The sequence below is a fragment of the Penaeus vannamei genome, chromosome 3 (genome assembly GCF_042767895.1).
Source record: "Penaeus vannamei isolate JL-2024 chromosome 3, ASM4276789v1, whole genome shotgun sequence".
NCBI lineage: Eukaryota > Metazoa > Arthropoda > Malacostraca > Decapoda > Penaeidae > Penaeus > Penaeus vannamei.
In genome coordinates this window covers 38,246,541-38,271,540 of record NC_091551.1, presented here as the reverse complement: position 1 = coordinate 38,271,540, position 25,000 = coordinate 38,246,541, and the positions used below count along the sequence as shown (strand labels likewise).

The 25,000-nt window shown below is 39.3% G+C and overlaps 2 protein-coding genes across 2 annotated transcripts in view; one reads left to right on the top strand and one right to left on the bottom strand.

Annotated features, from left to right (window-relative positions):
* The first annotated feature begins 1,776 nt into the window (after positions 1-1,776).
* Ns2 (nucleostemin 2) lies at positions 1,777-15,213 on the top strand. Its single transcript, XM_027364326.2, has 10 exons — positions 1,777-1,885; positions 7,905-8,014; positions 8,338-8,476; positions 8,743-8,861; positions 9,905-10,042; positions 10,653-10,781; positions 10,954-11,124; positions 13,319-13,552; positions 13,703-13,933; positions 14,262-15,213. The coding sequence occupies exons 2-10, from the start codon at positions 7,928-7,930 to the stop codon at positions 15,180-15,182; spliced, it is 2,169 nt and encodes a 722-aa protein (XP_027220127.1). The 5' UTR covers positions 1,777-1,885; positions 7,905-7,927; the 3' UTR covers positions 15,183-15,213.
* Positions 15,207-25,000, bottom strand: part of LOC113812436 (Sodium/potassium-transporting ATPase subunit beta-1-interacting protein) — a 70,687-nt gene continuing 60,893 nt past the window's right edge. Inside the window, exons 2-7 of the mRNA XM_070145061.1 lie at positions 22,341-22,478; positions 20,376-20,504; positions 19,858-20,007; positions 19,575-19,635; positions 17,595-17,640; positions 15,207-17,352 (exon numbers count right to left, since the gene is read on the bottom strand). Coding sequence (XP_070001162.1) covers positions 16,698-17,352; positions 17,595-17,640; positions 19,575-19,635; positions 19,858-20,007; positions 20,376-20,504; positions 22,341-22,478 — 1,179 coding nt within the window. The 3' untranslated portion in view covers positions 15,207-16,697. The remainder of the gene's footprint in view (positions 17,353-17,594; positions 17,641-19,574; positions 19,636-19,857; positions 20,008-20,375; positions 20,505-22,340; positions 22,479-25,000) is intronic.

The following is a 25,000-nucleotide window of genomic DNA, read 5'->3' as shown; positions in this document are numbered from 1 at the left end:
TATATATATATGGGGTAAAAAAAATTCAAATATGCCATTAACTAAATTGATAATAATAGTAATGCCAATAATGATAATGATACAAATAATGATAATGACAATAGTAATTAGAATAAATATATGTGTAAATATATAGATATATAATGCATATATAATGTGTGTGTGCATATATATATATATATATATATATATATATATATATATATATATATATATATATATATATATATATATATATTCTGGACCTGCTGTGTTTTATCTGATGATGACTCGTTTGGCAGAGGGGAATTATCTACATTCAGATTCTCTATCTCAGTAAGACCTGTTATCAGCGAATGGGGTTATATCCTTGACCCTGTTTGTGGACTTGTCATTTGATGCTGCCCCTCCATAGGAGACCTCTTCGCCTCCTCCCACGTTCAGTTCACGGAGGGAGACACTATTGGGTGACCATCATATTGCAGGTGGTTTAGTTGCTGAGGTCCCTAGGAGGCCAAGCGCTGTTGATTGCTTCCCTGTGGTGGTCCCAGACATGCCTCCGCAACCTGCTTGATGCTGCCCTAATTACTTCCCCCTGTGGTGGATGGTTCTGCGAGCGTCTCCTACAGCTCTCGCCATGAAATCCTCTCATTTCACACATGAGCTTCTGTTCTAGTCGCTGTATGGATCCTGTCATCAAGAGTGGCGAATAGCAGCCATGGCCACCGCATCTCATGGTTTCCCTTTTCTCCTCTTGCTCTCCCACGGCCTGATCCCTGACAATCCCTTTGATCACGGACTCTAGTTTGCCGGAGGTTCTTCAGATTCCGGTGCTTTCCGCGGTCAGCAGCCCCCAACATGGAGGTTCCTCCACAAAGTGCTGGTCTTACTTCTCTCCCCGTTTAAAGAGCAACAGTCTCAGGTCGAAGCCTTGTAATGAGTATTTGGTTGCCCTGACAATGGGGCTCAGGGTCTTACAGCTGGCCACTTACTTTTGACTTTATAACATCCAGTATCTGGAGTATTAAGAATGCATTTTATGCATTTCGAATGGTGCTTCTAGTTCCCTTCTTTCCCTTTCTCCGCCGTGCAAGTTATACCTTTTTCGTTATTTCCAGAGTTTCTGGCCTCGCGCGTGGTGACAACGGTTAGGCGCTAGGAGATTCATTTTTCCGGTTATTTAGGTGACGCAAGATACCCAAAAGCAAACGCATCATCGAAATAAGCAGAAAAAAACACCCAAAATACATGAACCTCATTTCTATATTATCAATCTGGCATTGTTTCCTGATTACGACATTCAAAAAACCGTGCAATCATCATTTTCTTTCTGTTATAGAGCTTACACTAAATCTTACCAATAAATTAAATTCCACAGATATATTTATAATTTAGCCATTGTATCGCATGTAATCGCAATAGTACAAATTGTACAAGCACAAATTGGTTTCTTCGTGAAAATACATATTACTGATAATTTATTCATATTATTCAGAAATGGCAATATTCAATATATTGATATCTCAGTAGTAATTATCATTAATCAATTATTAATTACTGATTATGATAGCTTTACTGAAGATATATATCTTACAAAATAAGAGGAAAGGAAATGGGTGCAACTGAAATTTAGACCAAAATATTCAGAACTTAACGTCATAGATGCGTCTAACAATAGCTAAAAATGTTTGAAAAACACGTAATAAATATACGTATCATTAAATATCAAAAACAAGTGTTGATATAGGCAACTATACGATAAGTGAAGGAAACAAATCCCACTGAAATTTTGATTATCGTCTGCACGCCATCTATTGGGAGATTTTGACACTCGCAACACGTGTGTAGTAAACATTGTAAACAGAAATAAATAGTGGGATTTTGGGGCACAATATATATCTTCTTTGTAAGTATTTCGCGTACAATTTAATGTGAAGTATATTTGAATATGAAGATTTCACTTAAATCTGTTGGTATGTGGTCGTAAATTAGTATTATAATTAATGGTTTGTTTAGTAGGCGTAAAGTTTAATAGAAGATTGTGTCATATGTTTTCTCTATGTAATTATTTTTCTGAATGTAAACCGTTTAATTCGTTAGCTTTTAGCAAAGATATTACTCCATGCCATTCTGTATTTATATGTTAGAGGTCGTTAGTATCAATTTAGTGGGAATATATTACGATCGGCCCAGTAACCTGGTCGCTCCGCTATTTGTATTTTTAGGTAATTCTTTACAGTATGGACTCAATCGCCAGAGACCAATTCCTCAACAACATATCATAGATTCTAATTCAATTATCTAAATTTCCTTGATTGGGCATCCCCTTTGGGCATTGTCCAAGGGTAGGGTTGATGGCCAGTCCGGAATCAGTGCAAGTCATTCACCAAAGATTTACATCAATGCTTTAATCAGTATCCGAAGGCAATTTTCTATATTACGTCCACCACGCCAAAATCAACGATTTTGGTATCGTTGGATTCCTAGCACTGTCCACATTGCAAATATGTGTTTTTTATTGCATGGAAACCCCCCTATAGCGACAAAATTAGGCCCCGATAGCAGGGGAGGGCATGAAAGGTTCCAGGGAAAATGCAGGGTTAAATAACACTAATAATATAACCCACAGTGAAAATAACCATGGTTATTCACACGACTTAACATTGCAGGGGGCCATGTCCCCTGCGACCCCCCCTGGGGGGCTACCACCCTGCAACCCCTGCTGAGGAAACAAAACCTCCACCACGTATTCACTGTAGGCTGGAGTGTTACACAAATATAGTCGATGTCGGAGCGGCGGACATAATATTACAATTACCTCATAACATTCCCACTGAATCAGCATACTAACCTTGACATAGTCAGTATTGTATACAGAGATGATTGTAGTATAATCAGGATGAACAAGGTATACCATGAACAGAAGAGCAGCGGTGGCCTGCCCTCAGTAGCTTGGCAGGTTTTACGCCTCTCTCAATGCATCTAGTTCGTGTGCGCTCTATCCTGCCCTAAAGACATGGTGGATTCTTTGTTTCCTCGGTGGGGGTTGGGGGCACCAGGGGGGATCACAGGGGGTGCAGCCCCCTGCAATGGGAAATCATGTGAATAACCATGGTTATTTTCACTGTGGGTTATATTATCAGAGTAATTTTTTGTATTATGTCTGCTGCTCCGTTCGTGTGCGCTCTATCCTGCCCTAAAGACATGGTGGATTCTTTGTTTCCTCGGCGGGGGTTGGGGGGCGCCAGGGGGGGTCTCAGGGGGTACAGCCCCCTGCAATGGGAAATCATGTGAATAACCATGGTTATTTTCACCGTGGGTTATATTATCAGAGTAATTTTTTGTATTATGTCCGCTGCTCCGACATTGTCGTCCCTGCTATCGGGGCCAAGTTAGTCGCTATAGGGGGGTTTCTGCACAGTAAAACCTACATGTTTGCATTGTATAGAGTGAGAGGAATCCAACAATACCAAAATCGTTGATGTCGGAGCGGCGGATGTAATATTGGAAATTACCCAACCTTTTATCAAAGGTAGTGTTTCAGAATTTGCTGAATCCCTGTGAGTATATTAACGCATAGTAAATTGGTGATTTTTCAAGATAGTTCCATACAACCCATCACAACGATTTTGGTTTGGATGTACTCTTCTCACTCTAGATATATAGATGTTATTGCATGAAAATCCCTCAAACCCCCATATTCTAGCAAAAAGTGCCAGGGAAACTCTGGGGTAAAAAAATATGAATAATGTATGCAGAACACGTGACTATATTATCAAATGCTGTGGGCTGTACAACCCCCCCTCGCCCCCCATGTGAGTTGCTGCCACCTAACCCCTGCCCAGGAAAATAAAGAATCTTCCACAGCAGGAGAGAGTATGAGACAGACTTGGCATTAGGCACTCCCCCATGATTGTCATACATGAAAATGGGAAGGATTCTTTATATTCCATTGCCAAAGTTAGAGGTGGGAGCCCCCTATGGAGAGTTGCAAGGGGGAAAGCCTTTTTTAATGACAGATTCTTTATGTATCAATCATATTTTAGCCTGCAGTTTCCCCCCAACACCCCTTGGGAAACATTGTCTTCACCTTGGTATTCATGGCAGGATAGAGCTGAACCTCAGGAGCACTGAAGTGACAGGTTGAGAGTGGCACTTTCCGCAGTGTTTTTCTTTCATTTGTGACATTACTGTTTGTGTCTGCAGATTATTTCTTGTACTAGCGACTGCAAATTTTTGTCTTGTACAGGAATATCATCTTCATTTTACCCTAGCTTATAGTATCCATACTGTAAAGATTAACCTATTTCTCTTTAACTATGATCTAGATTTAAGATAATTTTACAGAATACTTTGGATTATCTGATTGTGATGATTTTGATATCAGTGGATTCCTCTCACCCTCTAGTACACATATATGTAGGAATTGTGCCATGGAATCCCCCAAATTCCCACATTCTTGGCCCTGATAGTAGGGAAGGGTATGAAAGGTATCAGAGAAGTTGCAGAGCAAGATATGAATAATATGCACAGAATCAGTCACTATTTTGTCTTACACAGCGGCTGTTCTCCCTGAGACCCCCATGGGGAATTGTTGCTAATGAGGGGGATTCTGTGGCATAAATTCAATATATTTGGATAATAGAGAGTGAGAGGAATTCTTGATACCAAAATCCTCACAATCAGTTATGTAAAGATTATCTATAGAATTACCAGATTTGATGACTGAAACATTTTTGATTGTTCAGGGTAGATTTTTATTAGTAAATGGTCATAATACCTACATGTACCCAATCATGACAATACTGGTTCCCCCACAAACTAGGCCCAGATAGGAGAGCATGAAAGTTATTCTGGTAATTGCGAGGTAAAATTTGAAAGAAATATATGAAATAGGAGTTTATATTAATGGTATGGATACACAAAGCTTAGGTGAATTAAAGATGATATTTTTGTAGAGGACAGTTGTCAGTACAGGAAATAGTATAATATCAGTTTCCCACAGCCATTTACTAGAAGGTAAATTTTGCAGGCAATGAACAGAATTACTGAAAAAGCTTTTTATCATCAAAAGTTGATGATAAGAAATTTATGTGACGTGAGAGGGGAAAAAAAAATCACAAGAAATGATCTGCACGTGTAGACAGTAACACCACAAATAAAGGAAAAATATCATAGAAAGTCCACTCAGTGCTAACAAGTTTCAGCTCTATCTTACCATACATGTCGAGGTGAAATCAGTGTTTGTTGGGGGGTGTTGGGGCCCTCCATCAAGTACTGGGTAGTATTACCCAATGATGGCAACTTTGATTGTTGAATAGATTTTGTTATGTGGAATTGGGGAAATAGTGCTAGTCTGTGACAAGTGCATCAGTACTATAAAGATTTACCAAAATAGGTCAATAAAACATCTAATTCAGACCCAATCTAGAAATTTACCCAGTTTTCTCACCCACATGGCATAGTCTACCATCTGTACTACAATAATAGTTACAGATGCATCCCATGGTACTATGGTATTAATGTCCTCAAAACATACTCCATGTATATTCTTTCAGGATAGATCTTGGTTTGGTTCCTAATTTGATGATACACATCCAGAGTATATTGTTATATATCCAGCTCTTAATTTCCTTAGTTCAATTTCATGATGCTACAGTGGATAAGCAACATGACTAGACAGCTTATGGCTGCCTAGACAATTTGATTATTGTCTACAGGGTATTTGTCTCACGGTTCATTGAATGTCCAAGATCTTCTTCTTCTAACAATGTCTCTTATCTTAATAAGTGCATATCAGTTTGAACAGATAGGCATTAGTCAGTTTATTACCATTGAGGGATGGAGGTTCAAAAGATCTCTTGCTTGTACCATATTTCTTTATCAGATTTTTTCTAGTTAGACTGACCCTTTATTTGACAATAAATTGTTTATGATGACTACAGATTATATATATTTAGTGGTGATTTGTTAAAGTTATTTGTTTATGCCAGAGCAGTGTCTCAGAGTAACTGCTCTGGGTAGGATTAGATCCATGTATAATTAATGATAGTTACACAGGGGAGATCTTATGCTATATACCATGAGGTTAATGCCATCATTGAAAACTACATAAACCATACTGTTTTGTAAGCATCTGTTACTGTATTTTAAATGTAACCAGTGGATCCGAATGTTTCACTGCCATCATGTGGCCCAAAATACAGGCATTAGGTTTACAGGAGCAAATACTGCTAGGTGTGTGGCTTGTAGGACGAGCACATGTGCAGTGACAAGACTTTATGCCTCCCATTTGCAATGTTTATTTTCTCTTTTTCTGTATAAGTGTCTTTAGCTGTTATGCCAGATCCAGTGTTTATATTTGTCATTTGATTTGCTTTATCCAGATGGTAATTGACTGTTTTTTCTTGTACAGGGAGTCCGTAACTCATTGCAATAATAATAACAAAATTGTCTTTTTAAAAAATTGGTGTTTTGAGGATCTCCAGCAAAATATACTTTGGTTTCACCCAGAATCAATGCAGCTTGATATCAAAATGTACCATTATCCTTTACTTGCACTAATTTACACCTAATGTTTTATCTGCCATAAATGTCTCTGAATGTGTGCACAAGCCACCTGACTACAATCATAGCAGACTTGTCAAAAAATATCAAGATTTATCTTGCAACCTTTTAAAATAGACTTATGCAGTGTCCTCCAATATAGTTTCATAGTAAGTGTGAGAAGATAATTCTGGTATATTTCACCCAGCTAAACACTAAACCTTTTCCTCTTCCCACATTCCCACTCTATATACCATATTATTACATATCATAGAATTACCTCCTGGTATATCATTGTCGTTTAACTATTTATTTGTTTAGATGTTTATGGAATACATCTAGATACATATTTTGTTACTTTATGTGATGAAAATTTTAATACATGTAATTCTTCAATTCAAGACAATACTGATATACAGTATATGATTTATTGTTCTATTTGATCCTGTATGGTAATCCCATGTTTGCCTCCAATTTTGTGACCTTGAATCCTCATATAACCTTTAGTATTACAGTCAATTATACAGCTTAATTGCAGTTGCTTCTTCAGTCACTATCTAGTAGGAGAGAGCATTAGTAATGTATTTACTTGAGATATGGCATTCAAATATACATTATCTGATGCATAAAATTATGCTCAAGTGCCAAAGACCAAAATTTGCCGTAAGCTTCTTAGTAATTAAGATATATTTTAGTAAGTGTTACACTTGCCAGTGTTTGTTATTTTTCTTTATCTGTGCTCAGTTACCATTATCATTGAGAGAAGAAGAGTGAAGACATTAGACTGGAGACAGAAGTTGTGGAGAACATGACTCATTAGAGATGGTGTGACCATGTGATCAGGAAGGTTGATCCCCCAGGGATAGAGGTGGCAGGGGAGAGTCCAGTGGAAGGGAGAAGAATGAGGGGTAGGTGGAAAGATGGAATTTAGAGAGATAAGAAACAGCCGGGTCTGAAGGAAGAGTTACGGGAGGCAGAAACTATAAGCAGCAACATAAAAAAGAGGCTGACTCCACTTGGGATTAAGGCATAGAAGAATTAGTTGATATTGAGTTAATTGACTGGGAAAGTAATGTTAATTTGTATGATAGCCAGCAACCTTCCCTAGCAGAAGCTTGATAATAATAATACTGGTTATTCCTGTATTGATATAGATAGAAAGATGGTTGAGTGAATACATATTTTGTGTGTGTGTGTGTGTGTGTGTGTGTGTGTGTGTGTGTGTGTGTGTGTGTGTGTGTGTGTGTGTGTGTGTGTGTGTGTGTGTGTGTGTGTGTGCGTGTGTGTGTGTGCGTGCATGCATGCATATGTGTTTGTATGCTTACACCTGTTTATCTCTTTTGAAGGCGTATCATTATTACTCATTCTTCCATTTCTAGAGGGAAACTAGAACTACTTCAAAATGGCAAAAACAGTGAGAAGAGCTAAGAAGAAAGAAGGCTTTCAAAAGGGTGGCCATTCCATGAACCCAGATCGACCAGCAGACAAAGTAAGGCCTGTATTCTTTAGAGAAGATAATGTGTATTGGAGTTACTGGCTTATGTGTTCTTTCTCTTTTAATTTCTTGGGAGGCTTTAGTTTATTTTAGTTCTTCACACACTTTCTTGTTTGTATATTTTTTTGAACCTGTCACTCTAAAAGAAATATTCAGCCATAATCTATTTGACATACCAAGATGTCTCAGTTTTGAAGTTCATCAGATGATAATGCAAATGTTAATAAAGATTTCCACTTTTCATTCTCCCTTACCCTTCACCTTCTTTCATTAACATTTTGACTTCTTCACATTTTCTGTTCTCCTTTTCACACCAGGTAAAGCTAAATGGCGCACCCCATGCAAGAGACAGAAGCACAATCAAGCGGCTTAGAATGTACCGAAGTGGCAAGGCCAGGTACAACAGGAAAGGTCGCATGGTCCAGGCAGCAGCTTTTCAGAACACAGTGGCCCCGGGTTTGTACAGAGAGACTGCTTTAGTTTCTTCTTTGAGGATTGTGGATTTAGCTAGTATTTTTGTTAATGGTATATCTTACGAATTCTTCTTTCTTCTTCATCTTTTCTCCTCCTCCTTCTTTTGTTATTATTATCATTATTATTTATTGATAAGGAATAAATGAACTTTTGTGATATGGAAAATTATTTCAGTTGCTACAATAATCAGAATAGCATTTGTTATATTTCTTACCCATAATGCCTTTAATTGTTCCACCCAACCCCAGGCACACAAGCCCGTGTGGAGCCTAACCAGAAGTGGTTCGGGAACACGAAGGTCATTGGCCAGCAGTCCCTACAGAAGTTCCAGGAAGAGATGGGGAAGGTCATGAGGGATCCCTACCAGGTACCAGTGCAGTTTTGTTTTCTTTACTTTACTTATTCTTTTGCTCTTTTGTCGTCTCTCCATCTTTTTTTTATTCTCTTCCTCATTTTTATGTACATTTGGTTTTGTTTGTTTTTATTATCTTAACCCAGTTGGCACATTTGGCAAGAATACTTGCTATGTCTACAGTTATATGAGTTTATTTAATGTCTTTACACATAGATGGCTCTACAAATACTTAATTACCAAGGAGTCAGTTATTAGTACTATCGATCTCACCTGTTTACCATTTTTCTTGATTTTTGGAATGCTTCTTTTATATTATTTTATTGCCATTAATATTATTAATAATTTAAAAACATTTCAATAATCATAATATCAGTAAGAAGAATCACAGTAACATTGTGAACAGTGTTAGAAGGAAAAACACATTTTCCAGCCACTTCAAGGAATGGGTAAGTCAGGCGCAATCATTTTAGACTCCTTGGTGGCAGAGTACATGTGGAGCCATCTTTATGTAACAAAATTTACAAAAAACTACAGGAGACCGCACATAAATCTGGAGTAGTTGGGTGTACTCTTTCTATTTACTAATTAATCATGAGGATCATGGAGGCATATATTTTGATCCAGGCTTGGACTTCAAATTAAAGTAGGCTATTATGCACTTATTTACTTATTAGAAGGGCTAAGAATCCAATGATTTTATCTTTGTTTTGTTATTGAATTTATTGGGCCATTACAGCACAGCGCTCCTTGATTCTTTGTTAGACTTTATTGCTGAAATGGAATACGAGTTGTGAAATGGAGTTTCTTTGCTTGTGTATGTTTAGAAGTTTATTTAATGCATATGTGTTTGTTCAAATATTCCAACTTCTCAGTTTAGTTTCTTTTAGTTGAAGTAACAAATGCTCAGCCACCTTATTTCAAATAGGTTTTTGAAGTCATTGTTCTATTAATTTGTATTTGATAGCATCCTGTGAGGGTGCAGACAGTAAAGTCCTAGCTAAGGATAACTCAGTTTCTGCAAAATAATAAAAAACATTGGATTTTGTGCACAATAGGTGATCATGCGCAAGACAACCTTGCCCATATCGCTGCTCAACGAGAAGGCCAAGACTGCACGCGTTCACATCTTGGACACTGAGCCTTATGAGTCAGTGTTTGGAAATAAGAAGACGAGGAAGAAGCCCAGCTTTAAGGTATTGTTTGGATTGGTTTGATTTTCTCTCATTACACTTTGTTTTATCTTCTTTTTTTTATTATTATTATTATCTATAATCAACTTTATATTGATATTCTCTGACTCCTCTACTTCACACCCCTTTCTGCTTCTTTTATTGTATATATCTATCCCTTCTCCTCTAACTTCTCTCCCTCCTCCTTCTGTCCAAATTGCCATGCAAGAGCTATTCATTTACCTCTGTCATACATCAGAGATTGATGTCTGAACTGCATAGCACAGCCAAAGTCAGCTTTGCTGGATCATGATGAGAGTTTTGCCCCACTAGAAAGGAATGCCCGAAAAGAAGTGAAATATTCAAATATTGATTTTAAGTTCAGGTTTTTGTTAGACTTTAGTTTGATGTCTTGTGAAAAAAATTGTTTGGTTAGAATTTGTTTGCTTACTTTTTTCAATGTTTTCAGAAGTAGAGTAGGATAGCATAGGTCAGGGTAAAGGATCATGTAATAGTAAGCCATAATAGTGGGTAATACCTTTCTTCCTGAATAGATGATTTCATGGCATTCATAATGTAGAGTCCAAGACTACAAATGAAAGTATAAATCAAGGTTCTTTTACAATTCTTTCAGATAGAGAACTTTGCAGACTTTGCCAAAAAGGCTGATGATATGCTTGAAAATTATGACGAGACTAAGGATGGTGATCTTGTGCGAGAGGAGCCAGACAGTCATGACTTGCCACCAGAATGGTTCATGAAGGTAATTGACACATCAAAAATCTGGGTTTTACAGATCTTTTATGTGTCATATGTCATACATTTGCTTATTTTATTATGTACTTTGTTCTGAGAAACAATTCTGAGTACTTTGTTAGATTTTAATTTATTTATGTTTAGTTTATTCATTTCTTTAAATTATTTTCTTCCCTTAGGCTGGCCAGAGCAAGCGTATTTGGAATGAGCTGTACAAGGTGATTGACTCATCAGATGTAGTGATACAGGTTCTGGATGCCCGAGACCCCATGGGAACAAGGTCCAAACTCATTGAGAAATACATGAGAACAGAGAAACCTCATAAACACTTAGTGTTTGTGTTGAATAAGGTGAGTAAATGGAAATTAATACTTATACCTGTGGAAACAATTGTGCATATTCATGTGGATAGGGATACAGGCAGGCAGAGAGATGGAATAAGATTAATCCCTTGGATCTTGGTGCTTCACTGAAGGCACATGGCCCAAAATCCAAGCATTAGGCTTGCTTGAGTGGCCACTTTTAAGGATGTAGCTTGTAGGTTGGTCCCACAAGAATACTCATGGATGGTGTCAAGATTCCTTGCCTCCCCTTTGCAATTTTCTTTTGGTGTAGAAGTATTTTTTGCTCTTTTGCCATTTTCCATTATCCATATTTGACATTTGATATCCAATAACCAGATAGTAATGGACAGTTTTCATTATATATCATTTCTGTGGAATAATGGTAACAATAAGTAACATTTTGTTCTTCGTGACTTTTTTGTAATGTTCAATTTACTGTAATTCAACCTGCACTGCCGTTCACATCGGGCAGGAATAGGATCTTTTGCAGAGAAGTGGTTCCCTAGAACCAGCCCTCTCCCAGTCATGGCTCAGGGATCTTACTTTCCACACATATTTACCAATAGGAATGATATAAATGCCCCTTCCTAATTGCCTACAAAATCTTTTGACCCTCCTAGTGTTTTTTACATTCTTGGTGAGTCGTTTCCATCATCCTGGCCTTGAGCAGAAATTCTCATGATGGCAAGTTCCTGTCAACCCAATCTTCAACCAAATTTTTCATTTCTATGACAGTATGTTCATGTCAACTGCCCCTCAAGCCAATTTTCTACATGACATAATGGTTACGTCATCTGGATTGTAGGGTTTAAGCCATAGTTTAGTATTTGGACTTCATTAGAAGGCTTCATACCACATCAGTATGCTTAGACACAGTTTTGATTCCACATTTGTGTGACTAACAACTTTAATAAGAGTTACACATTCCACATTTATTGGAACAAAATGTGACAGGCTGAAAGTCAGTCCACAGTATTTTCAAAAATAAATAGAGAAAAAAGTCTACCATAAAAATATGTTTTAGTAAATTTATAGATAAGCTCTTGGCTAAGATATGTATTTCCTTTTATATTGAGACTATTAATTAATAATATGAGCATAATTGTAAGATTTTTGTTATTGAAAATAGTACAATACAATTTTTAAAAAATATTAGAATTACAGTAGCGAGTATGTAATGACTATGAATATACATTTTTGGGGTAAAATGAAGATTCTTTAAAATACAGATTACTGCAGTTCATCTGGCCACAGTAATTTCACTGTTTTGAAATGGCTAGACTGAATTGTTTGAGTGAAGTTGTTTAACTTAACTATATCAAAATATATGCATTTTAAGCAGTATAGGAAGCAATTTAGTAGGTCAGAGCTACCAACATGAACTGTTCTTAATCATCAGCCTTACCAATGCCATTGTGAAATGCACATATGTAGCACAAAACTCTTAAGCATAATGTAAAAAAGTAATAATATCCACATTTGAAATGTGCCAAGAATATAAATGCATAATGTCACAAATCATCTTTAAGCATATGGTCATTAGCATTTTTAACTCCAATGTCTATTATCTAACAGTCATCAGTTGCCATATTCTTGGATAGATTCATATGCTTCTTCAGCCACACGCATCATATCATTCCCTCCCACCATCTGGCACAGTAATATTGTTCTTACCATCGTTTTACCATATATACATACAAATACTGTTAAATCAAATTATATAATATGCCTTATTGTTATAGAGCCTCTGATTATCAGATGCCATATTCATAGCATGCCTGTAGGTAACTTTTTTCAGTTCTTATGCTCCACTGTAAGGTAATTTTGACATATAGGAGTGAAATATAAATCTTCTGATGTGTAAAATTAAGCTTTTGAGATAGCAGCTGGTAAAATTTGCCTTTGTGTATGAAATCATAAGCTATGGGTGAAGACTGGGCAGAAGCTCTGCATGTCCAAAGGTGTTCATAAAAACATGAAAAATTTAGGTACTGTTTTTCCTGGATAAGAGAAAGAGATCTGCATTTAAATGGTTTCAGATTAAAAAGAAAGCCATTATGTATGATCATATTCATAGTTTGAACTGGGAGATGTAGGGAGAGGATATTTAAGTCTGCTAATGTATAAGTTTTAGAGAAAAGACCCTTGACTTCAAAAAGGTAAAAATTACTTTTTCTTTTCTTTTTTTTCTTATGTAAAGGTTGACTTGGTGCCAGTATGGGTGACCCAGAAGTGGGTAGCCATCCTCAGCCAGGAGTACCCATCCTTAGCTTTCCACTCCTCCATCACAAATCCATACGGCAAGGGTGCCCTCATCAACCTGTTGCGACAGTTTGGAAAGCTGCACGAGGACAAGAAGCAGATCAGCGTAGGCATGATTGGCTATCCCAATGTCGGGAAAAGCTCAATTATTAATTCGCTAAAGGCTAAGAAGGTACTTTTTTATTTTTATATATAGTGATATCTGACACTGATGTTGACATAGAAATGACAAATACTTCAGTTTTTCTTTCTTCCTTCTCTTTCTTTTAATGAGTAAATGAATTTCAAAAAAAAATTATTTACATATTTCAATTTATTTCAGGTTTGCAATGTTGCCCCCATCGCTGGAGAAACAAAAGTATGGCAGTATATTTCATTGATGCGCAAAATATACCTCGTCGATTGTCCTGGTGTGGTACCTCCCTCCCATGAGACTCCAACTGATATGGTGTTAAAAGGAACGGTCAGAACTGAATATTTGAAGGATCCATTTGATTACATTCCTCCTATATTAGAACGAGTGAAGAGGGACTACATATCAAAGACTTACGATGTGAGTAAATGTATTGTGTTAATGTGAATATCTGTATAGGGCATGACAGAGAAATAGATAAAGTAAGAGAGTTACTTTGATACATTATATGAAATATTTTTGATACTAAAGTTCTTTCATGGTCCTCAATGAAAAATGGGATATAGATCAGTCTTGGTTTATATAAGAGACGATTCTTAAACCCTTATCAGAATCTTATCAATCTTTGTTTGGATATGGCTATGTGATGGAAAAGCATATTGAGATTATGCATTACTACTCAGTAAAATATAACAGTCGTAATTTTTATATCATGATTTAAGTGACCAATATTAAACTTTAATTTCAGGTTCATGAATGGGCCACTCCAGAAGAGCTCATTGAAAAGGTGGCAAGACGATCTGGGAAGCTCTTAAAGGGGGGCGAACCTGACGTAAACACTGTGTCCAAAATGATCTTGAACGACTGGCAGCGTGGCAAAATTCCATACTTTGTACCTCCTCCTGGGCATGACTCATCCACATTCACCAAGCTCAAAGAAGAAGAAAATACAGAAATGAACAAGATGATCAAACAAAGACAGGAAGAGGAGGAAGCAGCAGAGAAGGCTGCAGAGTTGGCAAATGCTCCAGTTGTTCTTCAGGACTTCAGCAAAATTAAATTGACTCTTGAGTATGCAGGCGATGATGTGAAAGACTTGGAAGAGAATAATATGGAGATCCCAGATTATGATGAGGAAATCGAAGAAGAGGAGAATGGAGAGGAAGGAGATAATATCAAAATTGAGACTGCTTCAGATACAGCTGTAACCATTGAAGATAAGGAAAATGAAGGGACCACCAATGCACCTGCCATAGAAGATGTTGAAGTAAAGAGTGATAGTGAAAGCCTTCCAGATGGAGAAGAAAAGAGCAAGATAAGCATGGACTCCAATGAAGAGGAGGAAGAGGAAATGGAGGGTGTGGACCAGCTCTCTAGTGATGAAGAAGAGAAAGAAGAGAATGTCAAAACTCCTGCTGGCTCCTTCACAGTAACAAGCACCAGGAAACTCAGGAGGAAGAAGAAACATGTGGATGATGAAGGCCGAGTCCTTCACATTTGCCAGATGACCTCAAAACAAAGGAGAAGGCTGGAGAGAGAAAATAAGAGGAAGAAGGTAGGCAGCAACTTCTATGAAGTAACTAATGTCAAGAACAAGAACAGAGACAAGGCAGTTCCACTTGCTATGAATGTACGACGTAAGAAACCCAAGAAAATAATAAGGAAGTAATTGGAGATTCATAAATAAAAATCATTTATTTTATTTTGTTTCATTTTTATCATTCAATATTCCATAGAGATACACTGAAAAGTAGCTTTATTTACATAAAATATTCAGAACTGTACACATTTACATATATTTACAATTTACATGTGCATAGCTGAAACATTACTTTCAGCAGTGGGAGAAAAATCCAGAAAGATTTTTAAAAGTTTGCATCAATTATTAAACTTTCTGGTTCACTTGAGATCATAAATCATTTGGCATCTGATATCAAAACCAAACTTTGATTATAAATGCAGCCAATTTTAACACACAAAATACTTTTATGGTAAGACAAAATATATATCTTCAAATGATTGTTACAAACGAAAATATGTGCTTCCTACACTAATTCAGTGAAGTCATGTATCCTCTAGATGTGCTTATGTGAGTCTGCATACATGTAATGCTCTAGTGAGGAGTGTATACATATATCAGTAATCATGGCAAATTATTCCTCTGGAATTTATCTGATCATCATTTCCTGACAATTAAGCCAGATGTCAAATTGTTGTCCAGGTAATTTAGATAACCACTGCTGCTTAACATGGGAGAACAACTGTTTTCCATGTAAATTACAGTTCAATAATAAAAGAAATCCAAAATGACTGTTGAAACCTGGGAAAGCATTACACTTTTCAAGTCTTAAATAATTTAAATATAATTTAAATGTATTATCATTACTTTCCCCTCATATTCCTCATTTATGGAGGAAACAAAGTTGAAAATGCTGCTACAATTTCTAATGAGTAAAGATATGAAGAAAATTATTTTAAAAATCAAAACAAATATATTACAATCATCACAAGACAAAGTCAATAAATAGTTTTCCAATTCTTATGGATATCACATGCACATTTTACACTAAAAGAAATGTCTACACAGTATTTCAATTCTACAGATTAATAAATGTAATCAAGTACAGAAATGCTGGCTTCTATCACAGTAAACCAAACATCATTAGTACTTAATGTGACTTAGACACAATATTGTCTTATATACTGCTGGCAGTGACTGTAAAGACGGCAGTGGCTCATACCCACCTTAAAGGTTAACGCGTTAGAGGTACAACCTTAAGCTACTGTGCATTGTAGAAGACATTTCAAAGCATTTGGTATCTAAAAGTAAAAGTACTGAGAAATTAAGAGGTTGTGCAAGAAGCTAGGATTATGAACACAGTCCTATGGTATGCATGTGAGCAAATACAGAAACTGAATATATTCACATTACATATATCTTTGGATCATCACAGACATAGACTCACATTCTAAAAATCAAGATAAGAAAATTAAAACAAAGAATGAGGACATTCATCACATATGATAAACAAATGAGTCAGTAAAAAAAAAAAAAAGATAGAAGTGCACCTTAGCACTATAATAGAAAATACCAAAAGGCACAAAGTGATCTAAAGCTACTGTGTGCCACACTGGACAGCAGGCAATGACTTGGACGACTTCACTGCTGTCCGGTCCTGTCTAGTCATATGACAGTCTCTGAGTTGACACCAAACATGTATGGTGGAGGCTTTTCCCTCTCAGATCTCATTGTACCTGTACTACTATAAACAGAACTACGAATGGAACCTAACGTTCCTGTAGGATTTACATGTCCATTTGGTTGCATCATAGACCGATTGGATCGGTGGTGATTAGATCCACCAATCATGCCAGCTGTCAGTGTCTGAACAGGTGGCCTGCCATATGGATTTGGGTTAATCGAGGGCCTCTGTCCATGGTAATTGGAATATGAGGAATGGACAGAGGGTGGCCGTTCCATTGGGTCTTGGCCTGGGGGTGAACTGTTCATAGAGTAAGTAGAGTTTGGCCGGGAGTGGACATACATCGGGTTGGAATGACCCTGACGTCCCCCGGTGGGAGGCCTAGAACCAGGCGCTGGGTGATAGGAGTCAGTACTTGTGGACGACTCATTGGCCTTGTCCATGAGTCTATTCACAGGGTTGAGATACTGGTGCCTTCGGGAACGCTGGGATCCCCTTCCTTGTGTGCTTCGAGTTTGTGACCGGCCAGAAGCTCGGTGTCGGCTCTGGCGTTTAACTCTTCGGGGAGTCATAGGCTGCTGATATTGGCCCTCTTCAAGCCCTAAGTCTGGAGACTCACTACCTTCACGTTGGGGGCTGCAAGGAAAATCAAATATGTTAGTGACAATATATAAAGACAAGCCATATGTGCGAGATTAAAATAATAATAATAATAATAAAATAAAATAAAAAGACTATCACTACATACATTAACAGCATTCCTCAAGGACAAATCTTTCAGAATATCTAATCATCAGTTTTGGAAGGAAGAACCAACATTCACTTCAGAAAATACTTTATGTAACATACACCATTTTCTGTAGATTGAAATATCTTACCTATATTCAACTGAATAAATTGAAGTCGGTCTGCTCTTAGCTTTGCCTAGAAAAAAAGGAAAATCTATTAGAAACCTACAAAAGAAAATGACTTACATACAAATGTACATTTTACAATACTAACACATGGAGAGGTATTACTTCATCCCACATACTTATAAACAATTAAACTTTGTGTAATGATTGTGTATGTTTTGGAAAAGTGTAGGTGAATATCAATAAAATGGGAAAATATGTTTCAACTTTACATTTCCATGTTCCTACATCTCTCTTTGCTTCCCTCTCTCTTTCTCTTTTGTTCAAGGGATGGGGATAAAATTTACTTTGGATTATGTGATTTATATCAACCAGCCTCGTACATATTTTCATTTATAGAAAAATACACTAAGGAACAGTAATGGATCTCATAATCAAAATTAAATAGTTACTCCATTACTAATACTTACATAATCTTACATGATCATAAATTAAAAGTAAAAGAAAATGAAAACATAAAATCAAGAGGCAAAATCACATGTAAGCTGAAATTTGCCATGAGAAACTATGTAAATACTTTGAAGTAAAATAACGATAACAAACTAAAGAAAACAGCAACCAAACAATAACATTGCCCTATCAGACAAGCATAGCATTCTTTTAACTACATCTGTGAAGTGCCTAAAGCTGTGATTTATAGGTGGAGTAAAGGGTAAGAGAGAGGAGTGTTTTTGGTGCAAAATAATCTTCACAGTGCGTCTTTCATTGATCCAGATGCTGCTTCCGATACGCACTTTAAATCTAAGCTCTGTACTGATTCTCTTCCAATCAGATATATATTCCATTATCTTTTTTTAAATATGGATCAATAAATTTTCACACCACAAGAAGATTCTTTTTCCATAGCTAATAACTTTCAGCCCCAATCCCCCTCCCCTGTTGTCAGTTTAAGGGAGGTCTTCTTGATGACTTACAAACCTCCACAGAATTTAGTGAAAATCACTATTTAGACAAGAAAAGCCTTCTTCCCATTAAAAAGTGTCTCAAATAAATTCATCTTTTCTGACATTTATCAATTCCAGATTCTTCACTTTCTCTAGCTACATCACATTAGTATATGATAAAAACACATCAAAGTTACACCAGTTATGAAAAAAGGACAATCATGATTTCTAAGTCAGGAGCAAGGAACACACTAATGGCTATATTATATTTTCTCTCTCAATGTACACAAAAAAGTCGCACAAGGAACCTTCAAAGTCACCACAACACTCTGCCAGGATGCACAAAGCCAGGACTTACAGCAGCGAAAAAAAATCAAAACCACTCAACAGCACATCATATCTAAGCTACATCAAAAAAGAAGATAAGATCATTAAAAATAGTTATATATATATATAAATATGAAAAATCAAAATCAGCACATGAGCATGATTACTTGAGCGCACTGCAAGGGAGCTTGTACGCCCACAAGTCAGCTGACTGTGGGAAATAGAGTGAGGAGGTTCCAGCAGATGGGAGGGGGTTCGGATGATGGTGATGAACATGGTGGTGGTGGTGGTGGTGGTGTAGACGGCCATGCAGGACTTTTGGCCCATGAGACAGAGGGGAACCGAGGGAGACAGGCACCCCGCAAAGGCAGTAATACCTGGCATATGTGGGCTGGACAGATGTGTTACCCGTCACGCCCTGCTCAAACCCGCCTATAAAGTCAACTGCAACACCATGGAACAATTCTTGTACATTCAACATATACTTGCTGACCTTTGGCTTTGGGACATGTGAGAGTTGCTTCAATTCTATTTCAGGCTAAAATCTAATCTTTGTATATTTCTTTCTTCTTCTTTTCTGATATTTATAAAGACTGGGCCATGAACAGAGAAGACAATGCTGTTTTCAAAAGATCAGACTTTGGTGAAATTTTTGGGAAAATACATTCTAGTGTATAACAAAAAGAAGAATATTTTATGAGTCACATCTTATATAAATATTATAAATACTTACAGCTGTCATCTTCCTCAGAAAAGACCTTCAGAAGATATATTGACACACACAATCCCAAGGCCTGGAACAAGAACACATTAACTATTAGAAATTCCTTATCAGTGTTCATAAAAAAATTGATGCCAACTCTTACTAATCTTGCTTGAGAAGATGATCAAAGGACTCCATTGACTGGATATATAACATATCAAAAGTATATAGGCACTTTCTTTGCTGACACATTCTAAATAAAAGAACATGAAAATCCTGCTCTTTAATCTTTGAATATAGAAAAAAGACTTACCGCAAAAGCACATTGAACACCAGCATGTATAGTTTCAACATAGATGTAGTCCACTAAGCAGTCATTAACTTCTAGTGGTCTAATAGGTCGTAGAATATCTACATCTGTGAGATTTGTTGAGTACACAGCTCGACATCCTATTCCATTAACCTGTAATTACAGCATATATTCATCAATTAAAAAGTTTATGAACAGCTCTCCAGGATTAAATATGAAATTCAAAATATAACAATTAACCTCCCAAAAAATAATATCTCAAATCTCCATTATTACTACCCTCATCATTATCATCACTATCTCATCAACTCACTATCATCATAACCACCAATACCATTATCCTCATCAACATTGGAACCATTATCACAATCAAATTTTGCATATAACCATTACCATTATCATCGTCATTATTATAACCATTATCACAATCAAATTTCACTCATCATAACCACCACTACCATTACCCTCTTCACTGCCACAGTCATTCTCACAATCCCTGCCTGAAAAGCCCAAGGACTCACCTCCCACCAGGAAGCACTGCCTGTTCCGAAGTTCAGCCAGTCTTTTCTGTTGTCCAGAATCCCAACGTTGAGATAGAAGCAGATCACAAAGACGTTCCATCCTATCCATACCAGGAGCCAAACTAGGTACTGCAAAAGAGAAGTAGGGTTAAAAGAGGGCAATTCTTTTTCTAAATAGGATAGGGATATTTACAACAAGGAAAGTCTTTTTTTATGATATCTTCATTTAACAAGTCTTTGAATAATTACACATGGAACTGTTTATCATGACTCTAACACAAAAAATAATCAAGAATACCTCACATACAGACCTAATTATCAACCTCCATCTTGATTGACAAGGCAAAAATGTTATATCTATTCTACATTTACTTACACTTTACACTACTCATCAATTTCACTCTCCTCACTCACTCTCCTCACTCACTCTCCTCACTCATTCACTACTCACTCACTCACTACTCACTCACTCACTACTCACTCACTCACTACTCACTCACTCACTACTCACTCACTCACTACTCACTCACTCACTACTCACTCACTCACTACTCACTCACTCACTACTCACTCACTCACTACTCACTCACTCACTACTCACTCACTCACTACTCACTCACTCACTACTCACTCACTCACTCTCACTCACTCTCACTCTCACTCACTCTCACTCTCACTCTCACTCTCACTCACTCTCACTCTCACTCACTCTCACACTCTCTCACTCACACTCTCTCACTCACACTCTCTCACTCACACTCTCTCACTCACACTCTCTCACTCACACTCTCTCACTCACACTCTCTCACTCACACTCTCTCACTCACACTCTCTCACTCACACTCTCTCACTCACACTCTCTCACTCACACTCTCTCACTCACACTCTCTCACTCACACTCTCTCACTCACACACTCACTCACTCACTCACTCTCACTCACTCACTCACTCTCACTCACTCACTCACTCACTCTCACTCACTCACTCACTCTCACTCACTCACTCACTCTCACTCACTCACTCACTCTCACTCACTCACTCACTCTCACTCACTCACTCACTCTCACTCACTCACTCACTCACTCTCACTCACTCACTCACTCTCACTCACTCTCACTCACTCACTCACTCACTCACTCACTCACTCACTCACTCTCACTCACTCACTCTCACTCACTCACTCTCACTCACTCACTCACTCTCACTCACTCACTCTCACTCACTCACTCTCACTCACTCACTCACTCACTCTCACTCACTCACTCACTCTCACTCTCACACTCTCTCACTCACACTCTCTCACTCACACTCTCACTCACACTCTCTCACTCACACTCTCTCACTCACACTCTCTCACTCACACTCTCTCACTCACTCACTCTCACTCACTCACTCTCACTCACTCTCACTCACTCACTCACTCACTCACTCACTCACTCTCACTCACTCACTCTCACTCACTCACTCACTCACTCACTCTCACTCACTCACTCTCACTCACTCACTCTCACTCACTCTCACTCACTCACTCTCACTCACTCTCACTCACTCTCACACTCTCCCTCCCTCCCTCACTCACTCACTCACTCACTCACTCTCACTCACTCTCACTCACTCACTCTCACTCACACTCTCTCACTCACTCACTCTCACTCACTCTCACTCACTCACTCACTCTCACTCACTCACTCTTACTCACTCACTCTTACTCACTCACTCTCACTCACTCACTCACTCTCACTCACTCTCACTCACTCACTCTCACTCACTCACTTACTCTCACAAGGTCTATATAGACCTTGCACGCACACGCCTCCCCTCTCTCTTAATGCAACTCTCTTTAATATGTACAATCTCATATAAATACATCGCGGAAGTGACATATATCAGCACACACGTCACTAAATAAAACGAAAAATCAAAACAATGCATTTTATCAACTGTTACCGGCGAAGGCACACTTACAATTATGATATATTTTGTCTTGTACTGGTAGCCGCCGAAGAAGCCAAATATGACGAAGATGAAGTTGAAGAAGTTGGCGATGATAGGGAGCCACATGTAGCCCATGAAGTCGAACACCTGTCGCTCCGCCGTCGAGATCTGAAACGGAGAAAGACATCAATTAGAGAGGCGGAATGGAGTCGATTTACTGTTTTTTTTTTTTTTTTAAGCCTGCCCCTCCCCCCCTCCCCACTCTCCCTCTCTCTCTCTCTCTCTCCCTCTCTCCCCCCCCCCTCTCTCTCTCTCTCTCTCTCTCTCTCTCTCTCTCTCTCTCTCTCTCTCTCTCTCTCTCTCTCTCTCTCTCTCTCTCTCTCTCTCTCTCATTGGAATGTCCTGGGAATTACTAAACAGCAGTTTCGTTGAGAGGCTCTGATGCAGGACCTGATATCATATGGCGAATGCTTATGGCGGCATCGCTCTTCATTCGGCTATGCGTATGATACAGGTATAAAAAGGAAAAAAAACCAACAGGCATTATTCTCCCATCACCTTTAAAGACACGGCATTACTTTTTACCGTGAATTTAAAACAAGAAGTGGCATTGCAGAACGTACCGCTCGCACCCCCCTTTCTTCCCTCGGCCCACCGGGTACGGCAGCGGGGACTCGATCGCCATTGTTCGGCCCGGCAAAACCCGGCAGGACCCGGCCAAGGTCGCCTCTAGAACCCCAGGTACGACGTGTCCACACCCTGCTCAATGGCCTCCTCATCCTTCCCTCCTTCCCCTCCTCTCCTTCTCCTTATTCTCCTCCCAGCTGTCTCCTCTCATCGCTTGCGCTCCAGTCGCACTACCTAATGATCCCCTCACCACACGCTGCATTTGCACTCAGGGGATTCCCACGAGTTGATGCGTAACAAAAAGGGAGGAAAATGGCCTGGCGATTGAGAAATGCCACTTAGCACCTCGTCACAGGGCGCGACAGACATACCTCATCCACACCACAAAGGACGTGCCCGGCCCTTCAGACAATGACGTCACCTGGCATGTACGGTCTTTAAATAAAATTAATGAGGTTCTCGCGCGCGCACATACTTACATATACATAGTGAGAACACAACGCTACACAAACACAACAGCATACACCCACAAAAACGCGCACGCACGCACGCACAAAAAAAAAAAAAAAAACTTCCCCGTCCCTACACACTTCTCACACGCACTCACCAAAGGCAACAAATAGGAAACAAATCTCCAGGGCATCTCGCGTGTTTGTTTACATACGGGGCAGCGATAAGGGCAGGCGGGGGGCACAGGCTTACCCAATAGTCGACCACTAACGGCGCCCAAATGTCACCTGCCACCCTCGCCCGGCCATAAACATGTTTACAATTCACTATTCGCACAACATCAACACGCAAACGCCCTCTGTTGACATTCGGGCCCGGGCACCGTCTGCCTCACCGTATGCCTGGGCACCGTCTGCCTGGACACCGTCTGCCTGGGCACCGTCTGCCTGGGCACCGTCTGCCTGGGCACCGTCTGCCTGGGCACCGTCTGCCTGGGCACCGTCTGCCCTCGCCGCGAACGGGTTAACTGGTCCATTTCCAAAAGCTAGACATCACGCTTCATGGCTTGCCTAATCTGTCTTGGGTACGGTAACTATTGTATCTCTATAGAGAGAGAGAGAGTGTGTGTGTGTGTGTGTGTGTGTGTGTGTGTGTGTGTGTGTGTGTGTGTGTGTGTGTGTGTGTGTGTGTGTGTGTGTGTGTGTGTGTGTGTGTGTGTGTGTGTGTCTGTCTTTGTGTTTGTGTTCGTCCGTGTGCGTAGGCGCGCGTACATATCCAAACACAAACACAGACACACAGCACAGGACCCGGCGAACAAAGGATAGCAATCACAGTTACTACGAGTCCCTCGCCTCCCCCCTCCCCCTCCCCCTCCCCCCAGACCAGAAACACCTGGAGGGAGGTTACTACTCCAGTCCCCCGGGCGGATCCCACACGCTCGGTAAATACTGCTCCTCTCCCTCCTTTCTTCTCCCTCCTCCCTCCTCCTCCATCCCCTCTCCTTCTCTTCTCTGTCGTTTCCCACCACTTTCTCCTCTTTTTTACCGTCCGTGTTGTGATTTTTTTTTCTTTTTTCATTTCCGTTTCTTTACGTTCCAAGTCGCCCGTCTTTTCCGTTTTCTTTTCATCTCGTCTTCGTTTTTTCCCTTTAACTGTCTGGTTCTTTCACGCGTTCTCTAATGCCAAATCTCTCTAAGTTTTTTGTCTCTCTGTCTGTCTTTCAGCCTGCCTGCCTGCCTGCCTGCCTGCCTGCCTGCCTGCCTGCCTGCTTGCCTGCCTGCCTGCCTGCTTGCCTGCTTGCCGACCTGCCTGCCTGCTTGCCTGCCTGCCTGCTTGCCGACCTGCCTGCCTGCTTGCCGACCTGCCTGCCTGCTTGCCTGCCTGCCTGCCGGCCTGCCTGCCTGCCGGCCGGCCTGCTTGCCTGCCGGCCGGCCTGCTTGCCTGCTTGCCTGCCTGCCTGCCGGCCTGCCTGCCTGCTTGCCTGCTTGCTAGCCTGCCTGCCTGTCCGTCTGCCTGCCTGCCACTCTCTCTCTCTCTCGCTTCTCCCTTTCCAATTAACCTCTTCTCTTCGCCTTTTGCAGGGTTGCAAAAGAAAACGAAAGTATACACCGCAT